This window comes from Macrosteles quadrilineatus, unplaced genomic scaffold, assembly GCF_028750875.1.
Source record: "Macrosteles quadrilineatus isolate MER2022 unplaced genomic scaffold, UCM_ALF_1.0 Scaffold_1__1_contigs__length_201487025, whole genome shotgun sequence".
Taxonomy (NCBI): Eukaryota; Metazoa; Arthropoda; class Insecta; order Hemiptera; family Cicadellidae; genus Macrosteles; species Macrosteles quadrilineatus.
The window spans coordinates 108,614,590-108,639,849 of NW_026542594.1; the positions used below are offsets into that span (position 1 = coordinate 108,614,590).

Sequence of the window (25,260 nt, forward strand, 5' to 3'; positions counted from 1 at the left end):
AAGAATTCCTTGAACCTTTCGATAATCCTATCTTTAATACATAATTTGGTACAATAACAAAAACTAGTACAATAGCAACATGAAACATTAATTGTGCACATTTATGTTCAATAACAAATTTTTGAAAACTAACAAATAACCTTGATTGCAGGATGTATTGGAAGCAACCACAACTCAGTGTACATCGAGGCTGCCTGGTCTATTAAACCGAAGCCTGCTAAGCAAACTAGAGGAAAAAAAGACATTTTTCTTTTTCTTTGTCAAACTAAGCAAAGCTCAATTTTTCAAAGCTATGCTATGCTATGATGAAAAACAAATCAAGCCTACCTTGTTGCATTTAATTTCGCTAATCGCTATTCGCTACTCTCTAGCCCACTAAAATTGTATGAAAGAATGGTTTGCAGTTTGCACTTAGCTTAGACTAAACTATTATTGGATTGGCTTTGGCTTGGCTACCAGATAGGCGGAAAATGTTTACTGACTGCGAGGTCGTTAGCTCAGGGTTTCCTGCTGGCTCGAAACTGTCTAGGTAGGTAAGCAATAACTTAACTGTTCGAACATTAAAGTCGATAACTATTTTTTCAACACTTTCTACATTTTTACCTTAAGTTAGTCCTAAACATTATCTTAAACTAGGTGGCGTTCGCAGAGGCATCCACAAATTTGAGCGGAGTCACCAAGATTTCATATTATATTGTGTTTGTAATACTGCAGTAAAAACAGTCGTTTTTAATGCATGCGTTGCGGGTCGAAAGTAGCATTTTTACTCTCTAGGGAGTAAAAATCGTTTTTAGCCCCTATGGAGTAAAAATCGTTTTTAGCCCCTATGGAGTAAAAATCGTTTTTAGCCTCTATGGAGTAAAAATCAGTTGTTGTCAACTCAGTTGTAAATTTCGATTGTAAACGATTGCATGTATCGAAAATATGTATAGATTCGTGCTTCGTAATCATTTTAACCTACACAGTATACAGTCTCTTCCCATAGCATTTTAGTATTGCAGATACATTAATCTATTCCCACACTCAACACTGCTAACCTTTACTACTTCCTTCACCATCCCCTACGTCGTGAAACTGTTTCCCTCTTTTCCCATAGCATTTTAGGATGTCAGATACATTAATGTAATTGCCAAAGACAGTTCCCACACTCTGCACTGCTAGCCTTACTAATTGCTTCACTATTTCCTACGTCATAGACCTGTTTCCTTCCCTTCTCATAGCATTTAAGTATTACAGATACATTTATCTAACTGCCAAAACGGTTCCCCCACTCTGCACAGCCAGCCTTAAATTCTTCCTTCAACACTTCCTCCGTCGTGGGGCCTGTTTCCTTCCCTTCTCATAGCATTTTAGGAATTGAAGATACATTAATCTAACTGCCACAGACGATTCTCACACTATGCTCATACTTTACTACTTCCTAATCCTCTTCCTACGACGTGGACCTGTTTTCATCACTTTCCATATCATTTTTATATTTTAGATACGTTAATCTAATTGCCACAAACATTCCCCACACTCCACACTGCTAGCCTTTACAACTTCTTTCACCATTTTCTATGTCGTGGGCATGCTTCCATCCCTTCTCATAGCATTTCAGCTTTGCAGATACATTAATCTAACTGATACAAACGGTTTCCAGTCCCACATTCCACACTGCTCACCTTACTACTTCCTTCACCTCTTCCTACGTCGCGGTCCTTTTTCCCTCTCTGCCCATAGCAATTTAAGATTGTAGATACCTTAATCTAATCGTAATAAACAGTTTCGACACTCCGGACAGCTCACCTTGACGACTGCCTTCACCACTTCCTACGTCGCGGACCTGTTTTCCTCCCTTCCAATAGCATTTTAGAATTGCAGATACCTTAATCTAATCGTCAATAAAAGTTCCCATACTCCGGACTGCTTGCCTTTACTACTACCTTCACTACCTCTTACGTCACGGACCTTTTTCCCTCCCATTCCATAGCATTTTAGGATTGCACATACCTTAAACTAATCGGCATAAACAGTTTCTACACTCCGGACAGCTCGTCTAGACTACTTCCTTCATCACTTCCTACGTCGCGGACCTATTTTCCTCCCTTCCCATAGCATTTTAGGATTGCAGATACCCTAATCTAATCGTTACAAACAGTTCCCACACCTTGGATGGCTCACCTTGACTACTTCCTTCACCACTTCCTACATCGCGGACCTGTTTTCCTGCCTTCCCATAGCATTTTAGGATTGTCAATACCTTAATCTAATCGTAATAAACAGTTTCGACACTCCGGACAGCTCGCCTTGACTACTTCCTTCACCACTTCCTACGTCGCGGACCTGTTTTCCTCCCTTCGAATAGCATTTTAGAATTGCAGATACCTTAATCTAAACGTCAATAAAAGTTCCCATACTCCGGACTGCTTGCCTTTACTACTACCTTCACTACCTCTTACGTCACGGACCTTTTTCCCTCCCATTCCATAGTATTTTAGGATTGCACATACCTTAAACTAATCGGCATAAACAGTTTCTACACTCCGGACAGCTCGTCTAGACTACTTCCTTCATCACTTCCTACGTCGTGGACCTATTTTCCTCCCTTCCCATAGCATTTTAGGATTGCAGATACCCTAATCTAATCGTTACAAACAGTTCCCACACTCCGGATGGCTCACCTTGACTACTTCCTTCACCACTTCCTACATCGCGGACCTGTTTTCCTGCCTTCCCATAGCATTTTAGGATTGTCGATACCTTAATCTAATCGTCATAAACAGTTTCCACACTCCAGACAGCTCGCCTTGACTACTTCCTTCACCACTTCCTACGTCGCGGACCTGTTTTCCTCCGTTCCCATAGCATTTTTGGATTGCAGATACCTTAATCTAATCGTCATAAACAGATCCCACTCCCCGAACACCTCGCCTTTTCTACTTCCTTCACCACTTCCTACGTCGCGGACCTGTTTCCTTCCCTTCTAATAGCATTTTAGGATTGCAGATACCAGATACCTTAATCTAATCGTTATAAAAAGTTTCCACACTCCAGACTGCTAACCTTTACTACTTCCTTCACCACTTCCTACGTCACGGAGCTCAAGCTAGTGTCGTCATTTGATTATATTTATGATCCATCTGTTCTTATATCTGTGGAATAATGCTATCAACTATTTCTTTATTTACCGCATTCAAAAGTCAACAGCTGATCATATGTCTTTGTTTATGTGTCAAATACTGCTTCCATAAGGATTACATTGAAACTTTGAGACCCAAACTTTGAGATGGGGGCGGATTCCTGAGAGACTTTTTTAACGCCATATAGATGTTGGCACTCGCCGATATGGTCTTTATCACCATGCAAAATTTAAAAACGACTGATTCAGCCGTCTAGGAGGAGTTTGCGTATTACGAAATGCATAAGAGTCGACGTATAAGAGCTTCGCTCAATTAAGCTAGCCCATGAAACGTCTCAAGAAACTGCACCACAGTGCATAGGTAACACAAGCAGCCCAGAATGATATTAAGTTACAACCAGACAAAAACATATTTTTGGATAGGCCTACCTAAACCGTCTCTACACTATTGTTTGTGGTAATTATTGCGATGAGGGTGACCAAGAGTACTAGGCCTATAGTAAGTTAGGTATATATCATTAGAAATAAGATTTTTAGGCTAGGCCTATTTGAAAACAATGGTGCAGACAATTTTTCGGTAATTATTTACCGTAACTTATCTACACTGGTATATGATGTAATTTGTAGATGTTTAGGCTAACTTACAATTTTGAACGCTGAATCCAAAAATGCAATCAGTTTTTGTTGGAAAGATTCCTAAGTGGCCGTACAGTTATATAATTAATGTCAAGCTTCACTTCTCTTGAGTTATTCACATATTTGTGGTTTGGACGAGTCCAAGTTCTAGTGGCGACTAACACTTAAAGGGGAGGAAGGTTTGTGGAGTAGAAATAAAAACAGCTGTCAGTTGTTTACATTCGATACTAAACAGAAAAAACCACACATGACGCCATGAGAGCAAAATCAGAGTTACAATAAGTTTATGAGTTAACTTACAATAAGTTTATGCAATAACTAGATTTTCAAAAGAAAATGGACTTTTTGGTGCTGTTTAGAAAATACAATAGGCCTAAATCAACTACATTACGATACATAACTTAAACTATTAAGTAATCACATCAACATAAATTATAATTAACAAAATAGAATTAATGTAATCTTAATTCACGTAAAATATCAGTAATAGAAGCTAGGCCACTGCCGACATGATCGTCCTCATTCCAATCCTCATTCCACAACGTCTGTTAATGAACATGCCATAGGGAGTACATTTAAGTTAATCCCATTGTGCCTAAAAGTGAGAACGTGCCACATTGCATAATTTCATGTATCAGCAACTAATAAATGATGTTAAACATAATCTAATCTTATCTGACCTAACCAAACCCAACCTTAATATTAATGTTTAAATTGCATTTTATGTCAGAAAAGGCATGTGAGGAAGATAGGTCGGACTTTATGCGGATTCGTGACTGTATTAAGTCCTTTGAAGTGAGGTTAGATTAGGTAAGTTAAAGGTTAGGTTATAATGCGAAGCATTTTTGATATCGATATTTCATTGTGTTTCACCCACTATTTAATTGTGCAAAAACAGTCTTGAAGTAACTTAGCTTTTATAAATTAATGAGTCGGTTCATTATAACCTAACCTTTAACTTACCTAATCTAACCTCACTTCAAAACACCTAATACAGTCATGAATCCGCATAAAACCCGACCTACCTTCCACACATGCCTAAATAAGAACTGGTTATTTGGGTTTCAAATTTCAAAACTAATTGATTTGATTTCATTCCGCATTAGATCAAGTAGGCCTATAAACAGCTGTTTGCTCTTCTCACTCAGTCCTCACTCCTCACTCAGTAGGCCTACGGACTCGTTCAGACCACGCCATATTACCATTACCTTCAGTACCGCTCAATTATCCTTAGGTTCGTAATCTTAACCTTCGTTTTACGGCCACTACGGCTACTTAGGAATCTCCGACAAAAACTGATTGCATTTTTGGATTCAGCGTGAAAAATTCTGTAATTAGACATAAAAATTACATAATATCCCAGTGTAGGTACGGTAAATATTTGCCAATTTTTCTGCTGCCACAAAAACTGAATTTACTATGATTTTTCAAGTTTATTTTAACGTTTTATTAGGAACATTGCATCTGCACTACAATGTTTAAGCACTGTAAAATCAAAGTTAAAAGCACAATTCACATTTATTGATTGATTATACCGGCATGCCATTTTAATGTAAATATTACCCTCACAGCCCACACTTAGAAAGGTAATTACGTTAATTTAAGTAGGCTATAACTTAGGCCTATGTATTATTTGATTAAAATTAATTAACATTAATAAACACCTCTAGGTCAGACATATTTAATCTGGATCTGGTGACTGCATTATGAAAAGAAAATTGAAGAAGGAATTCATTTAATTCTTCTCTTCACTTAACCGAATGGCTTAGCTTAGGTTTTGACCATGTAACCGTTAGCCTATGTCCCATAAGGATAATAATAGTGTAGTGGCAGTTTTAATAAAATGAATAAACAACAAATTGACACTATTCTAACCTAACCTAACCCAACCAAACTTCTCGGACAGTTTAAAATTTGTTTTATAAGTTGAAAAAGACATGTGAGGTTGGTAGGTTGTGTGAAGAACTATCTAATTAATCAAAATGAACATTTTTGGAACAGTATTTTATCTAGTAATTTCAAAAACTCATCTCAAAACAAAAAGTAAATAATAGGAAATAATCAGTTCATCTGGTCTTTTAAACATAAAACATCTATCTATTACATATTTAATACGCAAGCAGGATTTTTGTGACAATTACTCCTCCGAAACTACTGAACCGATTGACATGTTTTTGGTGTCATTGGAAAGAGCGTAACGTGAAGTTGTGCAGGAAACTTTCTTTTTAGGTAAATAATTAGAGAGTGATTCCCTGGGGCCCTTTAAAGTTTTGTATTTCTCCATAAGATTAACATGGGAAACAAATATTGTTTTGAAACTCCAGCTGTTGTCAGAAATTAAATATTACATTTGCTTTGACATTTAAATGTAAACAACCAGAACTGTCAAATGCCTGAAGAAGAACACATGTTGTTAATTGTAAACAGTCAATGTGTAAATTATCTATGTTGTATTAAAAATGTGTATAGTTTTGGATGTTGGTTTGTGTTTAATGATATAAGTTACTAATTATTGAATTTTTATTTTAAGGATTTGGCATATGAGTAGGCCTATGTCTATGATTTAAATAACTCCATTTCAGAGTTCTGCCAGTTTTTGCCTAACTCTGTTCTGTAGAGTTTAAAGTAGCCTACACCCTCACCTACAAATTGGCTAAATAACTTAGGTAGGCCTACGGTACATTATAAAAGCTGACAGCCTTTTTACTTTGACTTAAATTGTAAGCTTACCTTTTCCCGTCCATGGACAGTTTGATAGTTAAACATTAACCCTTTAAACTGGAATAGGACTGTTATGTAAATTGTGAGTATTTTTATCAGTTAATAATCTTTTAGTTGACTCTTTTAAAATCATCGGAAATTATGACTGTTATTAGTTTTTAAACAAGTCATTTGTTTATTTGTAACTCCTCAACTCATGTACTTATTTGAAATTGCTCGATTTCGAGCAACATGTACACTAGTATGGTTAATTAATAACACCACATCTCTCTTTGTCACACATCTTCTTTTAATCATATCGTTTTGGTCTTCTTAGGATTCTCTGGCTTCTTCGATAAGAGTCGTGGTTGAGTTGATCAGGTACATGAGGGATTGTATTAGGCTGATCAATATGTAGTCTTTCTTCTAATGGCTATAGTGTTAGATGCCATAGATTTCTTCTAAGCCGTCTTCCATTATTTAGTGTTACCCAATATGATCGGGGATAAATGTCTGATTTTGATAAGATTTCTCTTTTACATTTCAAGCTTCTAATCCAGACCTTATCCCCTTCTTCCAGAGGTTTTAGTTCACTAGCTCGTCTCCTGTTGTCAAAATTCCTCTTCATTCTCTCTTTTATGCGTTTAAAATCTTTCAATGATGGAAGATTTGACCTCAATTTTCTCCCATAAAGCTGCTCTGCTGGAGACAGTCCCGATTCTAACTTTGTTGTGCGGTAAACTAATAACCCTAGATTTGGATCTTTATTTTTCAACAATATTCTTTTGGCTATTGACACTGCGTTCTCAGAACCACCCTTTGCCTGAGGAAAGTACAGACTGGTGGTAGTTGTTTTAAACCCATACTCTTTTTGCAAAATCCTTGAACTCTTGTGGTGTGAATTGAGTTCCACTATCAGTCCGAATCTTGTATGGAATCCATGTCTTGCAAAAATGTTTTTTAACTTTCCTACAACCAAATTGGAGGACAGATCACTGAGTTCAACTAACTCAATAAATCTTGAATAATAGTCTTGAACCACCAAGAACCACTTTCTATTACACATAAATAGATCTGCGGAAAGTGTGACGCAAAATTCTTGGGGGGGAATAAACTAGTATTCACCTAAGTCAGGCTAGGCCTACCCCTAGAACCGGCCACACTCGAATTTCTTCCCCGGAGTGCTCAGAAAGAGCCGAGAAAAATCCAGGGGTCGATACGAAGTTGTCACGGCTTTGACTGATCAATTTATTTAAATTTAATCGAAGGCTCTGAGCTCTGAGAGCGCTCAGGAAATCCTGCAGACGCTCAGTTGGAGCTATTTCATCCTCACCTTCGCTAACGTGTTTTGGTAAATTTTTCTTAACTTTTATACTGACTGTAGGACCGACGAGTATTCTATCTTGGCCAATGTGATGTAACTACAGTAAACCCTCTCTTATCCGATCTCCCATATCCGGACCCTCCGATTGTGACGCATAGTGGCACGCTATATTTTATATAGTGTAAGCATTTCGCGAAGCCGGGCTGCATGACCATCTCGTTGCCTGCCGCGACTGCATCAACGCTCTATCCCCACCTTCCTACTCTTGTCCTCCTTCTTGTTCTTGGTCTACGATCCTTCGAAGAAAAAACTGTAAAATTGCTAACACCGGCGACCGCAAACTGATAAGTTTATATTTAGTTACAACTAGCTGTAACCCGCAGGCTTTGCCTCGTTTAACTTCTTAATTTTCAAGATGATCTCGTTCGCATGGCTCAATCACGTCCTGGTTGAAGTTCGTTCGCTACGCTCACTCACCTTTAGGTTGGAGCTCCTTCGCTGCGCTCACTTGCCTTCAGGTTAGCTCGTTCGCTACGCTCACTTGCCTTCAGGTTAGCTCGTTCACTACGCTAACTCGCCTCCAGGTTGAAGTTTGTTCGCTATGCTCACTCACCTTTTGGTTGCAAATTAGCTGTTGTCATAAATGTAAAAAGAAATAATAGTGCTGCACCCTGTTGGTAATACTTGTAATTTTAATGCTATTGAACATCATAGAACAGAACCAACTTGTTTAATTGAAACAGCTGTTAAGATTCATTAATTCCATTTCTCATAAGGTTAACATGGGAAACTCCAGAGCCACTGGGGCGGAGCCGATTGAACGGATCACGAAATTGATGGTGTATAAACCTATTCCATGAAATTCTACACGTATGTACCAAGTTTCGTGGCAATCGGTTCAGCGGTGTCTGAGTTTATCACTTCCAAACATATATATTTTGGCACCGGTGAGTCGGTGGCTCAGTCGGTAGCGTCGCGGACTTCGGGCCCAAGGCAGTAGTGTCGTGGGTTCGGATCCTGGTCACTGCCACTAACTTTTATCAGTACAGTTCACCTTTGTACTGTACCGGTTCACCCCTTGCTTTGCTGGATACGTTCCACACACAGATCTGTAGTCTATGTGGACGGGCAAATGCAAGGTTAAAAGAGGCCGCCAACCTCTTAAAAAAAAAAAAAAAAATATTTATATATATACAAACATCCTCTTTTATACTTATAGATTATGTAGGATATAAGTACCAATTATGGTTGGCTAAGTCAGGAAACAAGCGGGGAGCCTTTCTGGCTCACCCGACCATTGAAATGTAGGAAATCACAACTTAGTCGGTTGGCGTTAATCGGTTAATCGGTTAACGTTCTTAAACATGAAAAACTAAACCACATGTTCCCAGAATGTAACTTAATAGTTATCAATCAATTCATACATATTTCACATTCAGTATTCAATTACATAGCATTCATTCACTCATCAATATTAGTAAGCAATTATCCATGTTCAGTTCATAGTTGGAAGGATAGGTCTACAGTTAAATATTTAGTTAAAAAATTAGTTTAAATCAAAGCTGGCTAGGCAAGTGTTCTGATCTGGGTAAAAGGTCTCCGTCCCTCTGGTCCCCAGCAATCTTCCTAGTTTTATTGGTAGCAGATTCAGCACGCTTAAATTAAGTTTGGTCCAGACACAGATAACCTATTAGCATTACCCTGTTTATTCCCTTCTGATTACACGAATTCCCAGCAATGTACCCATCACCCCCATAAGTCCATCAATTTAATCCCCCCCCCCCTCCGGCTACACGATATCCGGACGCGATTTTGAAAAAATGCAAAAATTCAAAAACACTCTAGGACGAATGTTTGTTGACAGAGCAGTCGCTGTTTGTAGGCCGGTTGGAGACGCTGGCGCACTGGTAGGGTTGTGCGACATGCAGGTTCGCGGGCAAGGTCACTGACTCACGAAACAAAAATAGAATTCCTCCCCCATCCCTCCTACCCACGCCAACACCCCACTCATGCGCGGCGACGACAAAGCATCACTTGTGTCAGTTGTCAGTGCTGCCTTTGTTGTGCCTCAGTGACCTAGTCTTTGTTTGTAGGGTTCATTTTAGTTTCGGGAAGGAAGAGTGCTAGAGGCGAATAAGTTGTTATGGCCGAAAAAAGAAAAAAAATTGTCATTACGATGGAGGACAAACTTAATGCGTTGAAACGTTTGCAAGCGGGCGAAAGTGCATAAAAGATTGGGAGTGGGGACTAGTACAGTGAGTGACTGGAAAAAATCCTGTGAAAAAATAGAAAAATAGTGTTCTAACCAGGCATCAAGTTCAGGAATACAGTAGAACCCCTCATATCCGGCCTTGGTTTTACCGGTCCTCTGTTTATCCGGCCCCTTCCAGGAAGCCAATATCAAAATTTTTTTCTCACACCTTACAGACGTTTAGATACAAGCACTAGTCTTTGTGACTGCTCAAGTCATAAAATAAATTGTTCTCATTATTTATCTGTTTGTTTATACATTTATTTGCTGAGTCACTATAGTCAGTTGAGCTAGTAGGCCTAACCTCTGATCAGTTGGCTGATTATTTCCAAAGTGGATTTAGTACAGTACAGTACGAGTACATTAATTTTTGTATTTCACAAAATGGTTAAGAATGTTGAGTAGAAATGCAAGTACCATTTAAGTCCTAATGATCTTTAAGTACAATTTATTGTCATTTTAACCTCCATTTAATATGTTTTGTTACCTGGAATCATAATATTTGTACATTCATTACTTACAGTAATGACTTTAACCTACAAATATTTTTTTTTTCCTTTTTAGAGACATGTTTGTTTTTCTAAAAATGATCCCAGAACACAATTAAATGATACTTTTGATTGCATATATTGATTACCTATTATTATTAGGTATGAATTGTCATTTTCATAGTAGGTTGGTTTATCCGGCCAAATCGTTATCCGGCCAGGGGCTTGGTCCCGTGGTGGCCGGATATGAGGGGTTCTACTGTAAAAAAGTGCAAAATGATGAAAACAGCCGTGAATGACAAAGTGAACGAAGCGTTATTTTTGTGGTTTACACAATGTAGATCAAAAGGACTGCCCGTGTCTGGACCCATTTTGCAGGAAAAGGCTCTCCAATTTAATAAGGAAATCGGAAGTGATCCCAATTTCAAAGCCAGTGAGGGGTGGTTGGAAAAGTGGAAGAATCGATATGGGGTCAGAAAGCTTCATATAAGCGGAGAAAAGTTGTCAGCAAATGGAAACGCTGTGGGAGAGTTTAAAATGTTTTTACACAAGCTGCTTGACGAGGAAGGAATCAGCGGGGACCAGTTATACAACTGTGACAAAAGTGGTTTGAACTTTAAAATGCTACCTAGCTGCACTCTCGCTTCCAAGGAAGAAAATAGCGCTCCAGGTTATAAGAAGAAAAAGGAGAGGGTTACAATAATGGCCTGCAGCAACGTCACAGGAAACAATAAACTCAAACTTTGCATGATTGGAAAATCCAATAAACCAAGAGCGTTTAAAAACTTCAAAGATCAGTCGACATTACCGGTGTGGTACAGAGGACAAAAAAGCGCTTGGATGAATTCTGCAATCTTCAGAGAGTGGTTTAACAATCAGTTTGTCTCGTCTGTTGTTTGCCACTGAGTGGGACTTCCTTTCTATTTATAAGATTTTCCCAAAGTGAATTAATAGCTAACTTAATTTAGAAACTTTTTCTTTTGCTTTAAAATGTTTTACCCAAGATAATGAGGGAGTTAAAGTAATACCAAGGTAAGTATATTCATTAGCCACTTCAATACGCTCGCCTCTGTACCACCAACGATCAGAAGACCCTAGTTGTTTGCCTCCTTTACGAAACACCATAACTTTGGATTTACTTAGATTTACACGAAGATTCCAACGTGAACAATAATTATCTAATCGATTGATCATATGCTGGAGGACAGTAGCTGTTGGAGAAATTAAAATTATATTATCAGCATACGTTAAAATATTCACTTTGACTCCCTCAAACAAAACTCCTCCACCAATCTCCTCCGGCATGTCGTTAATAAATAAATTGAACATACTAGGGCTACGCCACACATCCTTGCCTCAGACCTATCGTTGTATTAAAACTATCTGTAACACCTGCTCGATTCCAGACAGAGGCACTTGTTCCGTTGTAATATTGTTTTAAAATATTCAAAAACTTTGTTGACACACCTAAAGATGAAAGTTTGTACATTAATGAATTCTATTTACAGTGTCAAAAGCGGCGCTTATAAGGAAATATACCTTTAGAAGATAATATATCAAATGTTTCATCATCTTTTTCAATTATATCAATGTTCTTTATAAATTTAGTCAAGTGTTTAAATTCTTTCAGATTTTTAGCTAACTTGTCAATTGATGAGGCCGTAAATCTAAACGTATCTACAAATGAGAATTTTACAAATTTTCTAGGTTTATCATCTTCAAATTCATAACCATATCCTGAATTAACTGAATAATTTATATATTTTTCATCAGTATTTGCTATTAAATCAATTTTACCATATTTTTTAGCTAATTCTTTAATAAACAAATGTGTATCATAGTTCGAACTATTATGACCAAACACAGGTATATTTTGTGGAAATTTTAGATTTAAATTACAACTTAAATGTGCTGCACCTCTAAATTTTCATGTTAAATGACAGTGATCTCTTACCTTTCGTCTTGTGTCATTATCAAAACCACTAGTTTCACAAATATGACGAACACTTGCTTTATGATATTCAATTTCTTCATTTTTAGTTAAACTCATAGGCTTTTTGTTTTTCGAATTATATTTTTTAGCTTTAAACTTTGAAATCTCATCTAAGTATTCAAATAATTTATTTGGTACATTTTTCAACTCTTCATCTGTTTTTGCTCTATAACAAATTGGTTTATACATTTTATTAGTCACTCTAGAAACTAAATAAATTGTGAATCCATAAGGTATATGTTTCTGAATTTTATTTGTATATGAGTTGTTTGGATTATTTTTACAAGTATTAATCTTTTTGAGAATGCTTTCAAAATCCATATAAATTACATAAGGATGTTCGAGTTTTTTATAATAATTTTTAAATTTAACAGTTTCACCAGGAAATGGCATAATTGGTCGACAAGGTTCAAGAGATTTACAAATTATTTAATGATTATTCAAATCACTATTTTTATAAAAATGTGTCAAACATCGTCTACAAAGTTTATGACCATTTTTTGAAACTTGGTTAGAAACTAATTTACTTAAATCAGTTATTAATATATAATGTGAGTTGTCACCATTTTTATAATACAACAAATCAATGTCTAATTTTGCATCATAATTTTCAGATATTTGTAATGGAACAATCTTTTCATCTTCATCAATTCTATAAACATTAATTGACATGATGGATAGTTATATTTAGGATCAAATGATATTTTTTCAAACAATTTTATATCATTTAATGTTTTTGGATAATCAAAACCTTTAAAAATGTCATCCTACTAATATTATAAATGAGAAAGTTTGGATGTATGGATGTATGGATGTATGTTTGTGACAAGTGAACGCGAAAAATACTGGTCGGATTGGGCTGAAATTTGGCATGATGATAGCTCACATACCTGATTAACATATGATTAACATATAGGCATATTCTTATTTCAAAAATCCTTTCGGGCTCCGCCCCAGTGGCTCTGCAGTTTCCCATGTTAACCTTATGAGAAATGGAATTATCGAATATTAACAGCTGTTTCAATTAAACAAGTTGGTTCTGTTCTATGATGTTCAATAGCTTTAAAGTTACAAGGATTACCAACAGGGTGCAGCACTATTATTTCTTTTACATTTATGACAACAGCTAATTTGTAACAAAAAGGTGAGTGAGCGTAGCGAACGAACTTCAACCTGGAGGCGAGTTAGCGCAGCGAACGAGCTCCAACCCAAAGGTGAGTGAGCGTAGCGAACGAGCTCCAACCTAAAGGTGAGTGAGCGTAGCGAACGAGCTCCAACCTAAAGGTGAGTGAGCGTAGCGAACAAACTTCAACCAGGACGTGATTGAGCCATGCGAACGAGATAATTTTGAAAATGAAGAAGTTAAACGGGGCAAAGCCCGCGGGTTACAGCTAGTCATTTATATAACTCTGATACTGTTTAACTCGTTCAGAATCTCTTTTAATTACACATCTAATGGCATAAATAAAACAGTATTCATCTTTATTTTTAAAATTTATACAACACTTTTTGTTTTTAATTTCATTTGGCAACTCAAATATATGAACCAGCATTTAATGAATTATTTTTACTCAATTTTAGATTTAATTCTAAACATCTATTTAATGACCAACCACTACCGTTTGATGGTTGATTTAAATTTTCTCTTAATATCAACTTATTGAACTGATCATCAATAAATTCATCAATATTTAAGATATCTGAACTCCTAAGAGCATAATACATTGTATTTGTTTGATCTTCACCACTTACCAATTTTATTTTATATTCACATGTTAAAGCTAATTGTCCTTTTTTATTTTTAAATTCTTGTTTTTCAATCAATTTTTTAACTTCACTTCTTTGTGATTCTAAGTAATCAGATATATCTAGATCATCATTTGTATTTGTTAGAATATATTCTTGAAATTAACCTTTTAATGATGATACTTCCTGAATATTTATCACATTTTCTTTTGGAATAGGTTTATTTTTAAAATAATCATTTAATAATCCAATCAGTTCTTTTCTAGTTTTATCTACAATTTTTATATTATTTTGAACAGCCAAATTTTGAATAAATTTCAATGACCTATATTTTAAATTATTAGGATTTTGTTTAATTTTATTTAGTCTTATAATCAGTTCATTTCTTATTAAATATTTATAGTTTCTAACGGATAGTTTGTTAGCAATTTCTTTTATATTATATTATATTCTATATATTAATTTGAAACTGTTTTTCTTTGTGACAGCTATTTTGAGAGAACGGCTGGGCGTAGAAACTTGGTAGAGGTGTCTAAAGAAAGGTCCTGGTCTGTAGATGAGCCATCAAAAGAGAAACATGGAGAATTCCCTTGGGGCTCTGCCCCAGTGGCCTTTAAATTCCCATCCCATGTTATTCTTATGGAGGAAAACGAGGTTTTTGTCACAGCTAATTTGAGAGAACGGCTGGGCGTAGAAACTTGGTAGGGGTGTCTAAAGAAAGGTATTGGTCTGTAGGTGAGCCTTCAAAAGAGAAACGATGTACATTTCCTTGGGGCTCTGCCCCAGAGGCCTTTAAAGTTCACTCTGCAATTTTGTTTACATTTCGACCATATGGAGATGGATCGAGATTCCCCAATCGAGACTACAGCCGGTAGTCCTCGGCCCCGTCGGTCTCCGCCGCCGTCCTGGGTGTCTGTCTGGTTCTGCACACAGACTCGTGATGTCGCGGTACCTTGAACTTAGCCGACTCAACCCGCCACTGTAGCATAGGGTTCGAGCTCACCCGTCGACCACGGCTACAGGCTGAGGTGCGTTCCACCCCCCCACTCGTCGTAGGCTAGGGCTCTGCCATCCTCACCTGGTCTTCGCCGGGGCCTGGGTTTTCCAGCCCGCGCGCCCTATCTCGGTACTACAGCCGGGGAGCCTACTCGTACTTTTTCGTCGCTGACGTCCTGAGTGTCCGGTTTCTCACACGGACATGTGTCACTGCCCCGTCCGCCGCAGTGATCTGCGTGGTGGCCGTCCGTTCGTAGTTGTCGTTTGCCACCCCCGATGTGAGCTACTTGCACCCTACGCATGTAGTCCTCGGGGATCCGGTTTATCACACGGTCCCCTGTCACTGCCCCGTCCGCCGCAGTGAGTCCCGTGGTGGCCGTCTGTTCGTAGTTGTCATTTGCCACCCCCGATGCGAGCTACTTGCGCCCCTCGCAGGTAGTCCTCGGGGATCCGGTTTATCACACGGTCCCGTGTCACTGCCCCGTCCGCCGCAGTGAGTCCCGTGGTGGCCGTCCGTTCGTCGTTGTTGAGTGCCACCCCCGATGTGAGCTACTTGCGCCCCTCGCAGGTAGTCCTCGGGGATCCGGTTTATCACACGGTCCCGTGTCACTGCCCCGTCCGCCGCAGTGAGATGTGGTGGCCGTCCGTTCGTAGTTGTCGTTTGCCACCCCCGATGCGAGCTACTTGCACCCTTCGCATGTAGTCATCGGGGATCCGGTTTATCACTCGGTCCCGTGTCACTGCCCCGTCCGCCGCAGTGAGTCCCGTGGTGGCCGTCCGTTCGTCGTTGTTGAGTGCCACCCCCGATGCGAGCTACTTGGGTTTACACCACGCCAAGATCCACCACAACGGTTCAATACTCGTTGGGTACACGTTGACCAAGCCCCGGTTGTCTCGCTGACCGTTGTTCTCCGTTGCAATGGTTGGTTTATCACGCTACCACTGCCGCTGGATAATCAATCGAAGAACACCGAAGCTGGCCAACAGCGTGATATGAGTTCCTCTGGTTGGTTTATCACACAACCCCAGCCGTTCGAGAATCGTAGTAGGCTAGCTGACTGCTCCACGTCAACCTTCCGTCCGCTAACGAATCGCTAGATCCAGTGTCATGAGTTGGTCGTCACTCCAGGTAGGTTTAACACGCTACCGCAGCTGCTGAAGCGTCGTAGAGCTCCATGGTCGTCACCAAAGGTAGGTTCAACACGCTACCACAGCTGCCGAAGACACGCTGAGTCCACGCCGACTCGCCAGTCCCAGACCATAGGCCAACGTTATCCAATTCGCACCAAAACAATCTCATCACCTGTCGTAAACTCATAACACAAAATATTTAAACACAGATAAATCGTTAAACATGAAATAATTCAACGGTTAGTCACGGATTATCTCACATGACACTAACCATACATCGTTAAATAATCAGAGATTAAATTACCAGACAGAATGGACATAAAAATGCCTTGTTACTTGAAACGAAAATTAAAACAAGTAACCAAGGCCGAAACGAACTATCCACTTCTGGTTTCCATTAATCTCTAACATCTTTATGGCAAACACGTAGTTTGAATCCATAAAGCATCGTAAAACACAGGCCTAAGGCCACTACTATCAACACGCCATGCGTGCCGATCGGGACGTGCTAAACTAGCACAACTAACTTCAGTAGTCACTGGCTACTACTAATAAATTCGTATGATGAGATTAAATTGTTTTGGGCTTACTAAAATTGATCAAAAATATACTGGCCTTGTAATATTGTATTCATTACGTTATGGGTTTAACACACCATCATAATCAAGTCAACTTTGGGAAGGTATGGGGGTTTAGTGAGTGGGAGAAAAGTTCGCGCCGTTCCGGCCAAACCTCGCATGCGGGGTTGGTTCGGCAGATTGGCCACAACCTAAACCCCAACTCTCACTTGTTAGCTGCGGAGAGCTACCTTCTGCCACTGGGTGTTGGTCCACCTACAGAACCAAGTGAGGGGGGCCCTAGACTAAGGTGTAATGCGATCCGTGCCAAGAGTCTTGTGGCACTGGGGGCTTAATATTCAGTGTCTTAACGGAGCCTTCTGGGAACCAGGGGTAACCCAGTCGTACACATCCCTTACCTCTCTAATCGGGTCACTGGGGAGGTGGACTTAAATACCCGGTATTCGTGAGAACAATGTAGACAGTCTGACCCAAATGGAGGAGGAAGGTCTACTGAAATCTGACGATGACGACAAGCTCGCAGAAACCGGAAAGGAACGAAAAACGACTTTCCAGGGGCGAGTTGCAAAGATGGAGGATAGCGGATGCTTTAGCCAAAGGCGAAAAGGTGCTATCCAGAAGTGAGAGGAGGCTGGTGTGGGCTGCCAAGCACCCTAACTCTGCTGCCTGCAAAGCCAGTTCCTCCGGGAACTAGGATGCTGGGAAAAAGCAGAGCAAGGGTGGTATCCCCAAAGCTGACTCTAATGAAGCCTCCAGGAAGAAAGGTGGAGGCTGTGCTGACGCAGCCACAAAGGATTGGCTGGTCAAGCAAGTTCAGGAGCTGAGACCTTTCAGGGAAATCTCGCTACGGCTTGCCCCAGCCAGAGACCTTGTGAAAGCTGTGAAGGTATATTTATGTGCCCAGCCCTACAAGGTCTGCGTATGAGATCCCTTGGCCTATTGATGGGAGATCAAAGGGAAGAACAGGTCACCATAGTCAAGAGGCTCTCACGGTTCACCAAGGACCTGGGATTTGACGGAGAATGAGGACCTGTGAACGAGGGTGCACAATAAGCTGTTCTAGCTGCGATGCAATCCCATGGTAACTTGTAAGCCTGGCCCTCTATAAAAAAAAAAAGTCAACTTTGCCTAAGTCCATTGGTTTAACAGGAGTGAAAATATAAAATCTAGTAAAACTGATTTTAAAAACTAGTATTTTACACCCTGGCAATAGTTAACTTGGTTTACCTTATATCTATTGAAATATAAGACTTACAATTTGTATTGGAGTGTCACACAAGCTAACTATTACTTCACCAATGAACTATTACGACGATCTCGGTACTCTACTTTAGTACGTAAGAGCTCTCGAGTGTTCGTAGTCGTGGCTGGTGAGGAACTGACTTTCTTGCTTGCCGTCTGAGGGTTCCTCGGTTCATCCCTCTCGCTCCCCTCTCTAGCAAAGTAGGGGGCTCAGCTGATCCGGAACGTTTGCTTGCTGTTTGCTAACCCAAAAAAAAGCTAGCCGGCCGCCGTCGTCTGCAGCCGCTAAATCGTCAGTCGCTCGAGCTTTTTGTTGTTGTTGACTGTAGGTTATGTTGTGTTTGTTTCAACACAATGGCTCATTCACGTCCTGGTTGAAGTTCGTTCGCTACGCTCACTCACCTTTAGGTTGGAGCTCGTTCGCTGCGCTCACTTGCCTTCAGGTTAGCTCGTTTGCTACACTAACTCGCCTCCAGGTTGAAGTTCGTTCACTACGCTCACTCACCTTTTGGTTGGAAATTAGCTGTTGTCATAAATTAAAAAAAAATAATAGTGCTGCACCCTGTTGGTAATCCTTGTAACTTTGATGCTATTGAACATCATAGAACAGAACCAACTTGTTTAATTGAAACAGCTGTTAAAATTCATTAATTCCTTTTAAATATGAAAAATCATAAGGTTAACATGGGGAACTACAGAGCCACTGGGGCGGAGCCCGAAAGGATTTTTGAGATAAGAATATGCTTTAATGTTAATCGGGAATGTGAGCTATCATCATGCCAAATTTCAGCCCAATCCGTCCAGTAGTTTATGCGTGATTGAGCAACACACACACAAACACACACATACGGGGTTTTACCGCATACTCGCAAACACCTAATTGTGGCATCTTTCAAACTGCGGCCATTAGTGGATGAAGGAAGGTGGTAGAAACATGTGTGCATCGATATTTCTAATGAACACTCCATTTTAACATCTAACATTCCAGTTTTTAATTGTGGCACCTTGCCACAAATCGGTATATATCAACAGTGTGTGGACAGGATGCCACTAATGCGTTGTAGCGCTCGAGCGGTGTGTTCGCCCCCCCTACTTCCCGCGTGCGCTGTTGCCAGTTCTCCGTTCTAGTTCCTTCATTCCGTTCGGTATTCATGTGGCTATGCCCTAGCCGCTGTAGTTCATTGCCCGCGCTCCTCACTTCGTCTTTTATTAGTGTAACGATTTTTTACATGCAGTTTTTTCCAAGCTCCAATAATTTTGACAACTATCGGATTTAAAGTCAATGCACCAAATGAAATGTCGTGAGGCATAACGATTTGACGTTGAGGCATGACGTTTTTGCATAAAACTACATCCTATGTCGTTGATATTTTATCGTCACATTATATGTATGGTTTACGAACTTAGATACTTGGATTAAAGGCCTTTAAATTATCAGTTTCATTGGAATATACAAGAAATTTACCTTAAAATATGCAATAAGAGTGACTCCGTTTTTTCTGTAGCCTATGCATATAATTAATTCATGGTAACGTATGTGTATTAATTCAAGTATAATTAATTCAAGTATGTGTAACGATTTTTTCACCACACTATGATATTTTAGCTGTTTTACCTACGTTAATTTGTGGCTGAAAGTTATGTTTTTCTGACCATGCCAGCTGTCATCGTCGTATAGGGGCCGAGCAGGCGTTTACATCCCTAGGGCCGCAAAATCACTTGTTCGCTTATTTACTTAAAAGATTAATACACAAAGATTAAATGCACAAGCTGTATCCATGGCATTGCAATAGACTTGTTTTTGTCACAGCTGCCTAGACAACTATTCATTGTTGTTTTTGATTTTGCTGATTCCTCAAAATATTTCACATAAATAAAAGAGGGACGTTATATTGCAAAACATACTTGGGTAAAAAATAGCGTTCGTACCACGAGCCAAAATGGGTTTGCAGCTCTCGATCGTTTCACGTTCTCGAATTCGTCTCGAACTTAAAACCCGATCTCGAGTCGGCAAAACCTCGCTTTCGGCCCTAGGTACGAAATATACTATTTTTTACGGTGGATTTAGAGACCCAAAGATTCTCACCCCTTTGCGAAGCACGGGCAGAAACACTATAGTTAATTATAAGATTATAAAGTCTTTACTGTTTTGTCTGTACATTGCGTATATTCATGAAGTGTTTGGTTATTTCTACGTGTTATATAATAAGAAAGCCGAAACGAGTCTTATGTCAATATCTGTACGTTTGTTTGATTGTTTCTGTCATTGTGTCTGTAACGCCAAAATTCCAATTCACGTGTCCTACCTTGAGAAAACTAGAGTACCGTTCATGATCCAAATAGTTTTGTAATTGTTTGAATAAATTTGCCAAGTTTGATCAAAATATATCCATAAACAAGCAAACTACAACATTTTACAATATTCTTGAATTTGTCCTGTTACCAATAACCGTACAAAAACACTTTGATATACAAAATGATTTGTTTTTTAAGCTATTTAAAATGGTCTGGATATAAATTGGGAAATTTTGTTATTTTTAAGGTAACGTTTTTCTCCATTTCATATACTGTAGTATCAAATTCAGTAATAGCATTGATTACTGTATTTAAACCTTAACACAAGTGTTTATATAGTCAATGAGGCTACTGGTGCTACCGCTGATGGCTTATGCATGTGAACGTTAGTAGCTAGCAGACAATTTGCCAACTAGGAACATGAAATCAGCTGTTCCCCATCCTCACTGTCGCGGTTGCTCGCCTAGCATGTCAACAGCTGACTGTTGTAAAAATTGGATGAGGCGACAGTAACTTTTTCTAGTACGCTTCTTTACCATGATATCTGCCAATTCAATTTTGTCCTAAAAAATGTAAACACATCTCTAAGATTTGTTGCCAACTGACAAGCAATTCAAATTAAAAAAAAAACTATTTTTTATCATCCCTGCAAAACTGCTAATAATTCATGTTCAAATTTTCATCAGAATTCCGTTAGCTTTAATCAACGATCACATAAGACCAATAGATGGAGCACGCCTATCTAACTAACATACAAGCAGTTGAGGCCAGGCCCGCCATCTTAGTGCAGGTTAGAAGTGGTAGATGCCAATGAAAACGGCACCAAAACTCAATGTCCAGCTTCAAAATAACTTGACATTTAGCCTATTTAGACTAAATGTAAATCGTTGAAACTTCGTATGAAAGATGTCAATTAGTCTAGGACACTATTGGTTCTAATTAAAAGCTTAAAAGTTTCTATTTTCTATTTTAAATCTTGAAATAAAGTCGGTACTTTTAAATGAGTTTTAAAATATGACATAAAAAAGTTCGTCGGCTGCTACTGTTTTAATTTTTTTGTCAGGTAAGTTAAAAAAGGTGGATTTTGTGGCTAAAGAGCTCAATTTCTTGGATCATATTTTTTAAAAAATTTATAAAGGAGAGTTGTATAAAGAGTTTCAGAAACCATCTTGTGACCACGCCAAACCTTTAATACGATATAGATACATATATTATAAATTAATTTGTAGCTCTTGAGAATTGTTATTAATTATGTAAACTAACTTTTTGTAAGATACGGTAAACGCTAGAAAACAAATTAAAAGCATATTTTAAAGGTCATTGTTCAACCGTCATTAATTGTTACATACCAACATTTAGGGCCTATTGGTGACATTCGGGAGGTGGAAGTCTAAATTTAGTTCATTACAATTACGTCAATGACCTTGAGCTCTGCTAGTAAGATGCCGTGGTATGGTGGCGTGTCGGGGAGAAGGGTAAGGGGGATTAATTATTGTTCATGCTTACTCATTCGCTCTTACCCACAAACAAACTTATTTCAAGCCTAAAATGAAGAATGTAGATCTAACTTCTATATTCGTTTGGAAAACGTCAGTCTTAGAGGCAAGATGCCTGCGCGGTTCATCACAAGTCACTGTCTTTACTACTTTTTAGCAAATTTCCCATATAGGGAATAAGCTATTACCGTAGTACTCATGGTAAGACCTGGACGCGGGACCGATTTTTTTTTTCGTTTTGAGGTCCCTAGAGGCCAAAAACACCATTCGTTCAAATTCATATATATATATATATTTATATATATATATGTGTCCGTTAGCACGATAACTCGAGCAAAAATGATCCGATTTTGATGAAATTTGGTACAAACGTGTAAACCTACGTTTATTCGAACGGGTTCGCTATCCAGCATGATCGGACCATGGGAACGGGGGTTTATGGGGGGTTTTATGGGGTAAAAATAGGTTTTTCCCATTTTTGACTCAAAAAACATAAAATTTGGCAATTTCTTTCTAAACCATTTTGTAGCTTAAAAAAACAAATAATTTAGTATATTGAAGCGTTATTATGCGCCTAATGGTTACGGAGAAAATTTCAAAAAATTGTAAATTTAAAATTCCCATGTTATTCTTATGGAGAATAAGTAAACTGTTGTAGTTTGCTTGTTTATGAACATATTTTGATCGAATTTTGAAAATTTTTTATTTCTTACTAACTATTAGCATTTTACAAAAAAAAAAAAAAAAAAAAAACAGTTTTACCCTCCCTGATGCAGCATAAAACTCCCTTAAGTACTTTTTAAACTAATTCTATTTAAATCGGGAATAAATGTTATATTTTTAAGTAGACATTTCAGTGTAAATCCAATCAGTCAAATGGAAATTCGCTTAGTCTGCAGGTTTGCTGCGTCGGGGGTATTTTAGTAAGCCTATGTGTCGATTATGTATCTTGTACAATGTAAAATCAAGATGACGTTGTTCAAACTAAGATATAAGTTTGGACTTCCTTGTGTGACCAAAATAGTCGCCTACAGAGCTACAGAAGAATCTACCATTTCTTATAAAATTAGTTTTATCGACATTTGCAGACAGTTCTATATAATTGTTTTTAAGGAAACCCAAAATCTATTGGCAATCATTAATTAATATGATTTGAATTTTTTGCCTCCTACAAATGAAATACCATGTGCATATTGGTCCTCTGGTCCTGTTAATACAATTTTGTGAAGGGTTTCTTTTATAATTTAAAACTATATCATTGCACAAGCATTTTCAAGGACTCTCTGCAGTTTTGCGTACTCTTACAACTACTAATTCAAAAATTCAAGAATCAGTTTGGTGACCAATTAAAAATAATGTGTTGATACGTTATAAAAATTCAACTATTAAATATCATAGTTTTTGAACATTATAGACTTTAAGTAAACCAACAGAAAAAAGATTGTTTAGAATTTCCAAGTTCATTTTAGAACAAACTGTTTGCTCCACCTCCCAGTTAACTGAGAATTTCAAGAATTAGAAACATATTAAATAAATAATAAGTGAAGTTAAATATAACATATTGTGTTTTTAAAAAACATTACACAAACCTCACGGATGCCAATATATTTCCAACCATACTAGGAATTTCCTAAAATTGATATTGTATGTTGAAATAGGTTTATTATTAATAAAGTTGAGAATACTAAAGGTTCTACAAAACAAAACATTGAATAATAAAAATACATTTGTATTTAAAGTAACAGATGGATTGACAAAATTGTAAAACGATTGTATAATATCAAACAATATCAAATTATTTACAGTATCACGGTTACAACTTTTAAACTGTAATGGAGATAAGATAGCTGTAATGGTCAAACGCATGTATTATTACGTCATCTTTTTTGGCCATCTGTATATAATTGCAATGTGAAATGTAAAATGGTGTTTGCCGTATAGAAATAAATAAACTACTCTTGTTATGACTCAATGTTAACGTCTTTAGGACCTTTCATTTTATGCTTTTGTTAGTGGGGACTGGTTAAAACACCTCAGTACACTAGGTTTTGCAAATATGATTGTGAGATGATATATAATCTGAACTAGTTTATGCATGTTGATAATAATATATATTTTATAAGGACTTTAATTGGGGTAGCGGATTTCTACCCCCGGATATTTACCCCCATGAAAAAACGCCTACGTCATTTTGACGTCACGAGAGCCTATACACGGTTGAGAAACAGCCCGCGACTGGAAATTTACCCCCAATTTATTATTAAATAATCAACATGTAATAGTTTGATTATAAAGTGATTTGCCATAGCACGGAAATCTACCCCCGGACATCTACCCCCAGAAATCCACCCCCGGACATTTACCCCCGGACATCTACCCCCAGACATCTACCCCCGGACATCTACCCCCAGACATCTACCCCCGAACATCTACCCCCGGAAATCAACGGCTCTTCGGTTAAGCATTGTCTTGTAATATCCAGTATAAAGCATACGATATGTCATAGTCTTGTTTAACATTATCTATCTTCCTAATTCAATAAGCTTTAGCAGTCCTTATTCACCCGACCTACTTCGCTGATTGTTACGATTGAGGTGTCAGTTTAAAGCTGCTTAAGATCTTGCGCAGAGCAAAATGGTAATTAAAAAGGATATTTTGATTAGGGCTTCAAAAGGTTGACCCCTAAGCCTTTGATTTATTCCTAGAAGGTGCTTCCAATGGTTGACCAACTTTCACACTATACAGTAACAGTTTTAAAGGTGAAATGTGAACAGATTACTAATCAGTTCAATTTTTAAGTCAGGTTGAAAACCAGAATAGATCGTCTGCAACTGTAAACAAGAGATGGAACACTACCTCAAAATGACTATTCGTTCTCAATTGGCCCTCTATCAATAACCTATGTTGCCTGTACAGCAAGGCATTTTGAGAAGGAGAAAACCGGCCGGATGAATGCTTTAGGTTTATCAATAACGAAGATAAACATGGTTTTAGTTACACACCGGTAATCTTTGAGTAGACTCATTTAAACTCATTGTAAATATTCATTGTTATTAATTTTGAAATAACTCCTTTAATACTTTGCAATTGCTCGAATTCGAGCAACATGTACACTAGTTACATATTATTGCACTTACGATTTATTTGATCCGTTTTTTACGTGAGTCACAACGTTTTTAATCTTACTTGGTTTTGGACTTTATTACAAAACGTGATCGGAAATGGTTGCAGTATTTGTAAACAAAATGTAATAACAAATTTCC

At 38.2% G+C, this 25,260-nt stretch overlaps 1 protein-coding gene across 4 annotated transcripts in view; it reads left to right on the forward strand.

The window, feature by feature from the left end:
• Nucleotides 1-305: 305 nt before the first annotated feature.
• LOC128982962 (cytoplasmic dynein 2 intermediate chain 2-like) overlaps nucleotides 306-25,260 on the forward strand; it is a 131,267-nt gene continuing 106,312 nt past the window's right edge. For 3 of the 4 annotated variants that reach the window (XM_054402075.1, XM_054402084.1, XM_054402102.1), the window contains exon 1: nucleotides 306-529. In XM_054402075.1, coding sequence (XP_054258050.1) covers nucleotides 471-529 — 59 coding nt within the window. In that variant the 5' untranslated portion in view covers nucleotides 306-470. The remainder of the gene's footprint in view (nucleotides 530-25,260) is intronic. The other variant, XM_054402093.1, reaches the window with a different exon arrangement.